At 35.8% G+C, this 13,268-nt stretch overlaps 1 protein-coding gene across 7 annotated transcripts in view; it reads left to right on the top strand.

Annotated features, from left to right (window-relative positions):
• Positions 1-13,268, top strand: part of Epha7 (EPH receptor A7) — a 152,936-nt gene that overhangs the window by 131,311 nt on the left and 8,357 nt on the right. For 3 of the 7 annotated variants that reach the window (XM_057790223.1, XM_057790221.1, XM_057790225.1), the window contains exons 8-14: positions 677-785; positions 1,566-1,621; positions 5,826-5,951; positions 6,871-7,056; positions 7,690-7,751; positions 8,859-9,068; positions 9,755-9,904. In XM_057790223.1, coding sequence (XP_057646206.1) covers positions 677-785; positions 1,566-1,621; positions 5,826-5,951; positions 6,871-7,056; positions 7,690-7,751; positions 8,859-9,068; positions 9,755-9,904 — 899 coding nt within the window. Of the gene's footprint in view, positions 1-676; positions 786-1,565; positions 1,622-4,510; positions 5,785-5,825; positions 5,952-6,870; positions 7,057-7,689; positions 7,752-8,858; positions 9,069-9,754; positions 9,905-13,268 lie in introns of those variants that run through there. The other 4 variants (XM_057790224.1, XM_057790222.1, XM_057790228.1 and 1 more) reach the window with 2 other exon arrangements.

The following is a 13,268-nucleotide window of genomic DNA, read 5'->3' as shown; positions in this document are numbered from 1 at the left end:
TTCTAGAAGTAGCTAAATTATATGGATTTGACTTCATATATAATACTCTGTGTGCACATTTTCGTTGTATATCATGTTTACTGATTGAATCTATCCATCTATGCTGATTATGAAAATATTCTATGGAGAACATACACCAATTGATATAGAACCGGAAGTGATAAGCGCTTATTTTTTTGAAGCTTAGGTTTCTTAAATCACAAACTGCTTTAGAGGACATGACTCATGGACTCATCCATGTAGATACTGTAAAGATGTACACATGAGCTTCCATTAATGATCTTAGAGGAGTTATTAGTCTATAACTGGAAGACTACAATTCAATAATTGTAAGATATTCTTAAAGTTGATAAAGTTTACTTTTCATAAATATAGCATCTCCTGTCTAATCTTGCCACTTCCTTAAAATGCACAAATAGCTGTTTTTTTTTTTTTTTTTTTTTTTTTTTTTTTGGTTTTTCGAGACAGGGTTTCTCTGTGGTTTTTTTGGAGCCTGTCCTGGAACTAGCTCTTGTAGACCAGGCTGGTCGTTTGTTTAAATTTAAATTTGCACTGTTAATTAAAATGAATTTATTTGAAATTGGAAGTAAAGAAAATGATCTGAATTGTTTCATATTCAGCCTCGCGTGTTCCTCCTAGTAGTACGTGATTCTGAACATCTGTCCTCTGTTTACAGCAACAGCAGTCTCCAGTGAGCAGAATCCTGTTATCATAATCGCTGTGGTGGCTGTAGCAGGGACCATCATCTTGGTGTTCATGGTGTTCGGCTTCATCATTGGAAGAAGGTAGAGCATGGAATTCTAGGTTTTGTTTGTTTGCTTGGTTTTGTTTGGTTTTCCAAGACAAGGTATCATTGTGTAGCCCTGGGTGTTCTGAAACTCACTCTGTAGACCAAGCTGGCCTTGAACTCAGAGATCTGCTTTTCTCTACCTCCCAAGTGCCACTGCCTAAATTATGTTCTTCGTGCATTTGACATAAAATACGTTGATTACCTAAAAGTGACAACCCATTATACTCATTCTATTAGAATCTTGTTAGCAAATGTGAATACTTCTTTTCTGATATATTAATTGGTGCATTGTTTTTGTACTCCCCAAATCAATGTACACTATAAATTTGATCTCTTCCTCAGTTTAAGGTTAAGGAGTGTTATAATTAATATTAGGTGAATGTGTATTGGTTACCTTCAGGTACGTTTCATAATAAATGCAGAAGAACCTTAAGGAGAAGTTAACTCTTTTAGTTGTTTTTTTCAACATTTATGAAAATCATTTAAGATTTTTGATATGTTCCCCTAAAAATATAAAGGCAGATGCTAATTGATAAATCTAACACCACAAAACTTTAAGTTTTCTGGTCTTACACAAAGACTCCATTTCCTGTGCATATTTTGATCATGTGCATTGACACATTATTACCAAGCTGTTCAGCACTATGGGCAAAGGTATATTTTTTATACCTCTAGCTAGCATATTGCTACATAGCATTGCCCCTGATGCTGCATGCTAATCTATGATGCAAGATCATCCAATAAACTTGCCACAAATTTCCTTTTTCCCCCCAAGGCACTGTGGTTATAGCAAGGCTGACCAAGAAGGGGATGAAGAACTCTACTTTCATTGTAAGTGTTTGGCTTTTCTTTCTTTCAGTATACCCCAGTTTGAGCAGAAATCTGATTGTTTCTAAGGGCATGAGTGAATAATCCCTAATGCATCATGCTTGAAATTCTGTAATGAGCTCAAAATGTAAATCTGTTCAGAAATGTCACAGACTTTCAGAATATTGAGCCTCTTTCACGTCACAGTTTTTGCCTTTAGCAAACCCTGCCCAGATGTTGTCATCACTACAGTAGTGAACCATTAAATGCAGCACAAACATTTTCTAGTGGCGAGTGTCATTTAAAGGCAGGGTGGGCCCTCTCTTCCATCCAGCGAGTTCTGCTCCCAAGAATCACAGAGCCCAGGAGACTAATGATCACTAAGATATACTTCCTAGAAAACAAATAGTCTAATACCAGGCTCTAATCCTCTGACACTTTTCTAAGAATGTGAGCTACTTGGTTCTTAAAAGCTCATGTTAGAAAATCAATTCTGAAGAAGGACTATAAATCCAAGGAAAATAGGGGAAAAACATTATTTTCGTTTCAAAATGAATGAATGGCAAATGGAAATAAGGGCTTTGAGAATAAATGTTAGTTCATTATAAAGGTGAATAAAAGCCTAAAAATCATATTATTTCCATTCTAGAATTAACGACATTCTTAACTAAGCATATTATTCCTAGTTTTAAGACTTGGAGATATAGAAACCAAGTATTTTTATTCTTTTTTTTTAATTTGCTAAACCTTCTATAGCATTCGTAATACATAAAATTCCTGAAAATGATGAAATAGTTGCTTATTATATACGTAGCCATATTTTTTCTTATAGTGTCTAAGACGATACTATGATGCACCTTTTCTAAAGTGTTAAGAGTTTCCAAATGGCACTCAGGAATTTTTAAACATTATTAAATGTCCTCATAATTCTTAAAGAAAAACAATGCTCAATCAGAAATGTGTGCCTCAAATTGAAATTATACTTTACTAAATATTTGTCCTGTACATTGTTGGAGTAACAGTCACTTTTGCTTTAACTTCTTTTAAAGAGGTGGCTTTACATAGCAGTGATCCAAATTGAACGTGAAACTGTGTAAAATGCTAGCGCAGAAGCCAGGAAGGCATGTTCTCCACAATTACTAAAATGAAAGGAGAGATGACTTCATCACAAGACTTAAGCTTCAAGTTCTCTCACTTCCATCAAACCCTTCCTAGGCTCTGGGTTGTCCCAGGCCTTTTTCTGGATATATATTGTATATGCATTCTCTTTAAGTTGACATCCCAGATTATATACAGTTCAAACTTTACATACCTTAAGTTTACCTGCCTCCATGTGATTCTGTTTCCTCACTCTGGTCTTTTGACTAATTTGCCAGTATGTTCCCTGTAAAAAGACATCATCAATGAGAATCACATAGCCAGTTTATAGGTAGAAGAGAGGAAAGTACGTTTTTTCCTGCTCCTTTGTGATAGGAAAATAAATAAATAACACTGCCAAAACAAGGAAGAAACCATTGAAATCCATGTCCCTAAAATTTTATTTGTATTGTAAAACATGCACAAAATGAAAATATAAAACCTGGAGAAGATTACTGGAATCTCTGGTTATACCCACACGTGCATAACTTATTGGTGCCGTTACTTAATATCATCCGACTACCGATATGTCACTTTTCATTCTTCTGTTGGATTTATCTAACACGTTCTTAGATTATTAGATATATGCTAGTTTGTTTGCTTTTAACGTACAGCATGATGCCAACTTTAAACAGAAACACAACTCATCCAAAACTTGTTGTATAGCTTTATGTTTGATTGTGATCATTCTGTTTTAATATTTTGAAGCCATTCACCTTTTTTACATTTTGCATCCAGTATTTAATCAGAAGCATTCAGAATTGAATGTCTTACTTGTTTATGTAGACAAGATGAACTTGTTGTCTATAAGCAGATTCCATTTCTGGCAAAATATCTTTAGGGGTCTTGAGACATTTATCATTAATGAGAAATGTAAATGATATATCAGAACACATACACAAACACACATTCACACATACAAACATACTCTCAGACTGGACAAAGCAATACACTGGAATATTCAGAAATTATGCAAAATTTTCCTTTAGTTTAAACCATACACTTTTAAATGAAAAAGGAAACAGTAAAGTGTGCTTAACTGCTCTGTCCTATTGAACACTGTGTAGTTTTGACATTCTTTTTCCTGTGGTATCCCATCATTCTATTTGAGCCAGGCACTGGATCTCACTTTATGGCTTTATCTAAAACACTTAGCTGTTTGCACACTGGTGTCCTTTTACTCCCTTAGCACATGGGCAGTCTTCGCAGGTGCAGAGAACTCCAGATTTGATTTTTACAGGAACTTGGAAGCAACCACTTAACTGTCCCTGATTTTAACAGGATATTTAATATATTCATTTGTAGCAGGTGCCCTGGCTCCCCAGGGTCTGAAGTCACACATTTTAAGATATAAATACAATGGAGGAGTTTAGTGAAGCAGTTCCCATTTACATTTTGTTTCCTTCTACCCTTTCTTCTAACAATGTCTTAGGATCCAAGCTGGGTAGTATTTCATGTTCTTATGCCAAAACAGCTTTGGCCTGTCAAAATGTTTTATGACAGCTTGAATAAAGAACCGTCAGAGACCGGTTGAGATGCAGAAGGCTACTTCCGATCTAGTTTCCTTATCAAAAACAAAAACAAACAAAAAATAAAAGAAAGAGAGAGAGAATAAAAAGGGAGAAGATGGCTCTTTCTCCACCTGCCTGACAACCTAGGAGGTTAACCTATTGTTTTCTTCCCTTCTCTCTCTCTCTTTTCCCCTCTCCTGTACTCCTCTTTTTTCTCTTTCTATCCCCTCTCTCTTTTCTTCTTGTGTTTTTTTTTCATGTTCAGCTTTAGTAACAAATGAGCATCTGTCAGTTTTATAAACTGCAACAATAATTGTTTAAGACAATCAGTTTTGGATAAACAATCAACTACAGCAGAATAAATCAAGATTTTTAAACCCCAATTTCCCTTTCTACATTCCGCTTATTTCGTTGTTATATGTTCATTTTTTGAATCTGATCTTGATCTAATGTTATGACATAAGCACAGTTAGGCTGCAGTGTATTATATAAAGACGTTGTTCTGAGAGTAGAAAGATTCAATGGAAAGATTGTTTGGTGGCTTTGTTAAAAAAATAATAAAGACTTTTTAAGGATATAGTGTAATTTTCTTCATTGCATTAATATAACCAAATATGCCTACCTATCTTTGTCTTGAACCAAATGAGTAGATTTGGAATACTTTATTGTAATTGAATTTGATATAAAGTTGACTTAGCATTATCTGTTACCTGCATGCTCCTAGGTGCATTGAAAGATTTTAACTTTTAAGATGATACTATGTTGTTTGAATTTTGACTACCTTTTGTGAGGCATACTGGCTACCTCTTCGTATTAGCTAAGATCTTCCAAAGCCTTATAATGAAAAGTTCATATAAATCATTTCTCTTTCAAATCACTGTCATACTTGGTAACAGATCCCAGGAATATTGTAAATTTTCTAATTTACTCTGCACTTTGTATATCCAGCTTCTATTACCCTCAAGGTGAATATTAAACTATGTCTTTTGAATATTTCTCTTTGATTTTGTGATAGCAGCCCCTCATATCTTGTACTAATTTTATGTATATGTCAACAGTGGTTGGTCTTTAAAAATAAATCAAAGAAGAAGTAATATGTCTAAATGTTTTTTAATATTGCTGTCAGTGTAGTGGTCTATCTGTACATGAAATGTCTTATTTCCCTGGTGTATTAATTTGATGGATTGATTGATGGATGGATAGGTTTATCGATGTGTTTTCAAGCCCATTCCAACTCTCGGTATGGCTTGAAGTGGGCTACGATGGCTCTCTGAGTTTAATCAAATCTCTGATCCGATAGGCACAGGCACGTCAGAAATTTCGGTGGATGCCTTTGGTTGATTTACTGGGAAAGCAATTCAGTTAGTAACCTATGAGTTGGATCCTATACTACCTATAGACGCTTGCAGATAATACCTAGACGCCAGCAGACTGGAGTAGTCTGTTAAAACTGCTGTGAATGAGGTGATGTGGAAGCAAGGTCACTGTTCCAAGGAGCACTCTGCATAATGACAGTCCTGGGCTGACTGCACACTAAGTGCTTTGCTTCATCACAGTCATGCTTTCTTACATCATTACAGTTAAATTTCCAGGCACCAAAACCTACATTGACCCTGAAACCTATGAGGACCCAAATAGAGCTGTCCATCAATTCGCCAAGGAGCTAGATGCCTCCTGTATTAAAATTGAGCGTGTGATTGGTGCAGGTAAGGCTGTTGTGGCTTCTTTATTCAGCTGTTCTCTTTAGCCAAGATCGAAAGTCATAGATCATAATGACAGCCAGATAATTATACTTCAAGTGTAGAACTCTTGCATTTACCTGAACGATTGGAAGCAATGAGGCTATACTTGTTTATGAAATCTCAAAACAGAAATGGAAAGGGAGCATGTTGTAGAGTCTGAATATATGTGATTTCAACTGCGCTCTTAAGATGCTGTGCTATTAGCTACTTTGTGGTCACTCCTGCTGTTTGACGAGAATAGCTTAGAATTTTAAACATCAGAACTTTCTTGAGTCTTGATGGAATATGCATTCCTATCTTTAAAACTGCCTTTTTTCTCTTTTATTTGTAGCCATTGACCATTGTACCCTTTACATGTATGTAGAAATGGTACATAAATTCATTAAATGGAACACTATAAAGTTTAATTTTTTTCACCCCAAGGTGCTTATATATAGGAAGTGTAATGCGTATAAATTCCATATTTTAAAAATCTCTAATAGGTATTGTTCCTTAGCTTTTAAAAGCAATAGCAGTGATTGCAATTTGGTAGTGTGCCTTGATGTTTTAGAGAGTAGATATTTAGGACCTAAAGATTGACACTGAAAGGCAGTTTGTTAGCCTGTGAAGTGACAGTCTATGGAACACACACTTAGTGAAGCTTAACTACTGTGACTGAACAAAATTGCGTCTCCAATTTTAATTTTGTTCCTCCCTTCATTTCATAAACTGTTTCATTGCATATGGAAAATAAAAATTCCCCATCAATTTGAATACATTTCTTTGCACTTAGAAAAAAATACCATATTAATTAAAACTTATTTTAAATATTTTAATCCATTGTCTTTGAAAGCATGAACCATTTCCACAATTAAAACATGCCTGCTTATTCTTTTTACTTCAGGAGAATTTGGAGAAGTTTGCAGTGGTCGTTTGAAACTTCCAGGGAAAAGAGATGTTGCCGTGGCCATAAAAACTCTTAAAGCTGGTTACACAGAAAAACAAAGAAGGGACTTTTTATGCGAAGCCAGCATCATGGGGCAGTTTGACCACCCAAATGTCGTCCATTTGGAAGGGGTTGTTACAAGAGGTAGACACCAGTGATATACTTCATTTATTATATAGGATGCGCTGGAAATTAGTGACCTTGCACATATGATTAAATATCAGATTGTGAGCATGTTGCATTTCTAACTGATTTTTATTGGTGTGTACTAATAAAGAGCAATTATTTTTGCTGCTACAGCAGAATATAATCAAAGTAAACACAGGAGAGATTTGAAGAATGAATCTCAGGGCTAGGATGACTGATTGATGTTTGTATTTATCTTCAAAGGCCATAAAAAGTGATGTGGCTCCTCTACAATTTATATCGTTTCACGTTTTTGTTTACTTCTTTTATTTTTGTTACTCACAAGCTAGCAATGCAAAGGGCAGGGTGTGTCTGTGGCTTCATGCATTCTGAGCACATTTCACATTTCATGTCTGTCTGAGCTCAGCCCTGCGACTAGAAACACTCCCTTCTGACCCCATCAGCGTCTCCGAAGAGGACTGTGACTTGTTGTTGTTGTTGTTGTTTGGTTTTATCTTTTGGGTTTTGTTGCTGTGGTTGTTGTGTTGTTTTGTTTTGTTTTCGGGGTGTGCTTGAAAGAATGAGAGATTCTTAAATGTAGGTCATAGGTTGTGAAATACTATTTTCTCCTTTTCTTTGTTTTATTATTAGGGAAGCCTGTCATGATTGTGATCGAGTTCATGGAAAATGGAGCCCTGGATGCATTTCTCAGGGTGAGTTACCCTGTGCATTCTCCCACGCACCTAGAGATGGGCTTGAGAGGGATGCAAGTTGGTGAACTTTGTCGTGAAGTACGATGTGTAAATGTGTAAAGTGTGTGAAATCAGAAAATTATCTTTGAAAAGTAACAATTCTAGACTTGGCTAAATTAGAATATTTAATAAAATGACTTGTTAATATTGTTACTTGAAGTATAGAAGATATTCCAAAGCTGTACTATTTGAATGTGTATATACACATACATATATGTATATGTATATGTATATGTATATATATATATATACACACACACACACACACACACACACACACACACACACACAGAGGAGAGGAATTAGAGGGACCCTAATTGTCATGTCACCATGATATGTACAGTATCCGGTTTTCTGAAGTATCACTGGGGAAACCCACATTTTCAAATCTACATCCTCCACGTAGTAAGTTTGTATCCATTTAGAACTGAATGGTAGCCAGTTTGGTTGGGAAAGTCTCCGGGTACTGCAAGCTTATACACTGTTGTGGGGTAGCTGTTCAGAGTTGTATGGCTACCAGCAACATCCAAAGTGATGAAAGAAAGTAAAATCAGCTTCTACTAATCATTTTCTTTCCTAATTTTTTCATTATCTTAATTCACGATTTGACCAGTTTTTTGTTTTTGTTTTGTTTTCTACTTAGAGAATACACAATGCATGTGCATCCCTTGCTCTTTGAATTCTTAGATTGTTTATTTGCATGTTTTGGCGTGTAGGGAACACTTAACCTATCAGGGTTTATTTCTTGTTTTTATTTGTGAGTTCATTCTGTCTCCTAGCCTTGGCTGAGATTTTTGCAAATAATCAAGTGAATATTTCTTATAGCCAATTATAGTCAGTTATCATGAAAATAGCAAACGTATAGAAATAACTAGGTGTCACCATAAGTCTATCAAATTATTGACTATCATCTCAACCAACATCTGCTATTTTCTCCACTAATTATCCATATTACACAGTAAATTAACTAAGACTTCCTATTATATGATGGTAAATTGCAAAATGCATGCTTTTTTTTTCTGGTGATTTTGTTCCCTTTAAAGGACTTTTTATTTTGTCTTCCTGCAGAAACATGATGGGCAGTTCACAGTCATTCAGTTAGTCGGAATGCTGAGAGGAATCGCGGCTGGAATGAGATATTTGGCTGATATGGGATATGTTCACAGGGACCTTGCAGCTCGCAACATTCTTGTCAACAGCAATCTTGTTTGTAAAGTGTCAGATTTTGGCCTGTCCCGGGTTATAGAGGATGATCCCGAAGCTGTCTATACAACTACTGTAAGAAAACACCTATTATTGTACTTCTAATACCTAAGATAGCCCAAGCAAGCAAGAAGAACTTAATGTAAAACTAAATATCAGGGTACATGCCAATTGACCTCAGCTTTTATTGTTTTTCCTCTGAGGGATTTGGTATGATCATTGCAAGCTCCACATAAACTCAGAAACGAGTAATGATAGCGTCGCATCTTACACTGGTGTTTGACAGCACTGGACTTAAACTATATACATATTATATAGTTAAATTCAGCAATATCTAGTTACTAGCCTGTTATCACAACAGCAGATATAATCATATTTAATAAAAGTTCCAAAAGAATGAGTATGCTAACTCATAACTTTTATGATATCAGACAGGAAGGCTTATGTGAAATTTTACTTGAATACCCCATTTTTCACTCGAGTTTACTGGCAGCGTAGTCTAATTCATCATTATCTATTCATTAGACCCTTGCCGTGACACCACGCAAGGTCCATTAAGTACAGTTGCCTTAGAAATGAGCACATAATGAGAGCCTAATAGAAAGATTGGTAACTTTGAGTACTGAGAAGTTCAAGGTTCACAGACCCGATGCAGCTGGGCTGTCAGCTCATGTGGAAATACTTAACATAGCTGTGGTGTGCTTCTAATGGATATATGAGCTACCGTGCATATTTAAAGTGTCAACCTCTTTTTATAACAGGGAGGAAAAATTCCGGTAAGGTGGACTGCACCTGAAGCCATTCAATACCGGAAATTCACCTCAGCCAGTGATGTGTGGAGCTATGGGATTGTCATGTGGGAAGTAATGTCTTACGGAGAACGACCTTACTGGGATATGTCGAATCAAGATGTAGGTGACTCATTGTACGAATAAGACTCACACGTCCACATCCACTTCTAGCAAACATAGCTGGTGGCTCGTTAGAGATAGGATTCTATAAATTTATAGAAATAGTTTATAAATTTTTAGAAATAGTTTCCTAGCTTCCCACTATTATTGGTGCTAATGATGATAATAATATATTATGAATTTGAGATTTTCTTGGTTTTATTTTGTTATTTTTATTTAGAATAATCACTTTCTCATTTTTTTCATTGTAATACTATTTGAACAATGGGATATAAAAATGGGATATCCTTATTGATGATAATGGTACCAAGGGAAGTTCTTAGAGAGTTGAGTAAAAGCACTACAACAGAGCGGGAATGTTTTAGCTGCCACTTAGAAAAAGTATGCCACCAACAAATGAAGTAGACCTGTATTTATTAAGGTGATAAAGACAAGGGCAAGATGAAGAATCGGCTACAGCCAAAATTCGGGTGTTTTCATTACATCAGTCACCTGTAACAAGTTCCTGTGGCCTTTGAAGTCGCATGCTGTCCACGGGGTTGCTTGTGGTGCTTCAGATCCCTGCATTAACTGAAGGATGTATGCCCGGGAAGATGGAGGATTTTTAATCATTTATAGTGTTTGGTATTTTGAATTGAGCGATAAGCTTTTTCCTGTTTTTGTTTTGTTTGAAGTGTTTCAGAGATAAAATCTAAATGATGCTTCCTTTTGGCAGGGGCAGAGTTACTATTATTTGACAGGTTTCAGTGTCAAAGATTTCATGGACTGTCAAAATGTGGCAAGCAAATCCTTGGGGCAGAGAAAGGGAATATTTACATCCCCAGACACTCCATAGAGTTTCATCTCTTTTGGCAGTTTCCTTTCATAGTAGTTTCAAACGTAAAGGGATTGACAGGAATATGAGATGACTTAAACTCAAAGTTTACTTAACTTCCAAAAATAGCAGAAGTGGTTGGGATGGAAAAAAATTCAATTTTAACTTTAGAAATTACCTTACTTTTTGTTTTTCTTTAAAATAAACATCATGAATAAAGAATTGTTATAACAAAAAATATTTTTGTGGATCGAATAGCATCATAACTGGAGTTTAGTTTTGACTTCAGTGTTTAGCACCAGCATTTTATCTTTTACACCTTGAAGGTCCTAGTTCAATCTGAGCATGGGTTTTCATAGTACAAAAGATTATCTGCATAATGAATTTATAAAGGTAAATTAGTGTTCATATTCTTATTGGAGCATTCTTTGTTTTACAGTTAAGCATTGATTTATTATTTAAGCAATTATGCTTGATTTTCAATATTGAAATTAAAATAAAATACATTTTTTTTTTAAGAGAAAAGGTTCTCTTCTGGAATCTGGCCAAAATTTTTAGTCAATGGATAGATCTGTGTATTCCCCGCTACATGAGGGGCTTCTCTGTGTACAGGAATATCTTGCATTTCCAGCAATGCTTGCTCTAATCTAATTTTATCATTTATTCAAGTGCCCTACTACTGAATTACATATACCCCAAGAGGGAGCCTGTGGTGCTTTCCTCAGCTTTATCTGGTCAAGTATTCAGGGAAAACCACGCCCATATGTCAAGTCACCCCCAAATGTCATTGACTTTTGGGATCAAACACCAAGAATGATACACAATACAGAAATAGAAACGGGAAGGGCAGCAAAGTAGTCAGTGGTTCTGGTAGCTGTCTGATGCTTGCCTTTACTCTGGCCAGAGAAGGAAAACAATAGGGGACAAGAAAAGAGGACCATACATGGCTAAACATAGTCGAGCAGTTTATCACTTCATAAGCATTTCAATAACCAATTTTTATTTTCAGATACCTGTAATTTTCTGGGATTTCAATACAATGGGAGCAGGTTAACATGTGTTAATGAAACCACAAGATTAAGCTTTCCTAGTACATTTCCAACTTTCATTTTTCAGAAAGTATGTAGTTATTTAGCAGTTTAATTTAATGGCCTTTCAAAGAAAACCCATGTGTTTAGAGGTGATATAAGAAAAATTGCAAAGTTTGAAATCATTCTCTTGGTCTTCATAGAAGCTGTCTTTTAACTGGACTTATTCTTGATTGGTCAAAATGAAATACTTATTTTGAACTGATGAAATTTTAATATTACTCTATAGCTCATTTTATTATTACTTTTAAAATCCTTCTCAATTTAAATGTTTGGATGGGAGTGGACTATACATTTTTCCGCACTCTCCTTTCCTCCTCCCCTCTCCCCTTCCACCCTTCTCCCTGACTCCCATGCTTACTCAGGAGATCTTGTCCTTTTTCACCTTCTTAGGTCATACTGTACCCTATTTTGAGTTAATAATGACCTGTCACCAACAGGCCTGTGTTATTTCTTCTCTTAAGTCTGATGGTCATACTGTAGTAATACGGGGGCACCGTAGTGCAAAATTTTATATATGAATAGTATTGGTAGTGTACACCAAAGAGATCGTCACTGTTTGAGAAGTGAGGGCAAATGAGTGCACGCAAACCCAACAGGCTTCTGGGAATTTCAGGAAGTGTGTTTTCAGTAAATTCACAGAACTCATAGGCCACTTAATCCGTATGCTTCCTTCTTTCCACAAATATATTCATGGGAAAAAAAACACTCTTAGTCTTCCCACTGGAAATGTAAAATATTTTATAGCTCCGTGGACTCCGATCAGATCACCTTCATCCAATTCTGTCTTCCCTAACAACTATGGGATTTGGACAGTTTATGTTCTGCAAATTCTTTTCTTCTAAAGTCAGTACAATAATCGTATTTGCTTAAGATGGTTTCCTTAACAATAAAAAAACTCCATATAAATCATGTAGTAGAAATTGTTATATGTTCACTGTAATTGTTAACTATGTCTTTAACTGGTAAGCTAATGAAATACAAACTTCAGAATGCAGAACATCAGTATCAACAAGGCGCATGATTTTGTCTCATTGCCAAAAGATAAAACTTGAATCATGCCAAGGTGCCCTAAATGGAGAGGCATTCCCAGAGAGAGCCTCTGGTACTCCTAGAGTAGTGGCCAGTATTGTCAATAGAAACTTCTGGGTCCCAAATGAGGTCTCATGCTAGGACATATTGAAGTTTTGTGTTCTGCTACCACTGTTCTGGATATATAGCCCACTATGTCATTAAACATTCAAAGCTGCTCTGTTTCCTCCTGAGGTCACTAGTTTTCTCTAGTGCCATGGTAGAATTTGTAAGTTTCTAGAGTGCAATGGGATACATCCAAAAGTTCATTAACATTTTCCTTCCTGTAAGGAATTTAATGGTACTTGCTTCCTTGGCACAAACTTCTAAACGTACATGGGATCCTAAGCTCAAGAATCCTAGAAGGCATCGTGAAAGTTTGGAGCCCTGT

Source organism: Chionomys nivalis, chromosome 16, assembly GCF_950005125.1.
Source record: "Chionomys nivalis chromosome 16, mChiNiv1.1, whole genome shotgun sequence".
Lineage (NCBI taxonomy): Eukaryota > Metazoa > Chordata > Mammalia > Rodentia > Cricetidae > Chionomys > Chionomys nivalis.
This window is presented reverse-complemented; position numbering and strand designations above follow the sequence as displayed.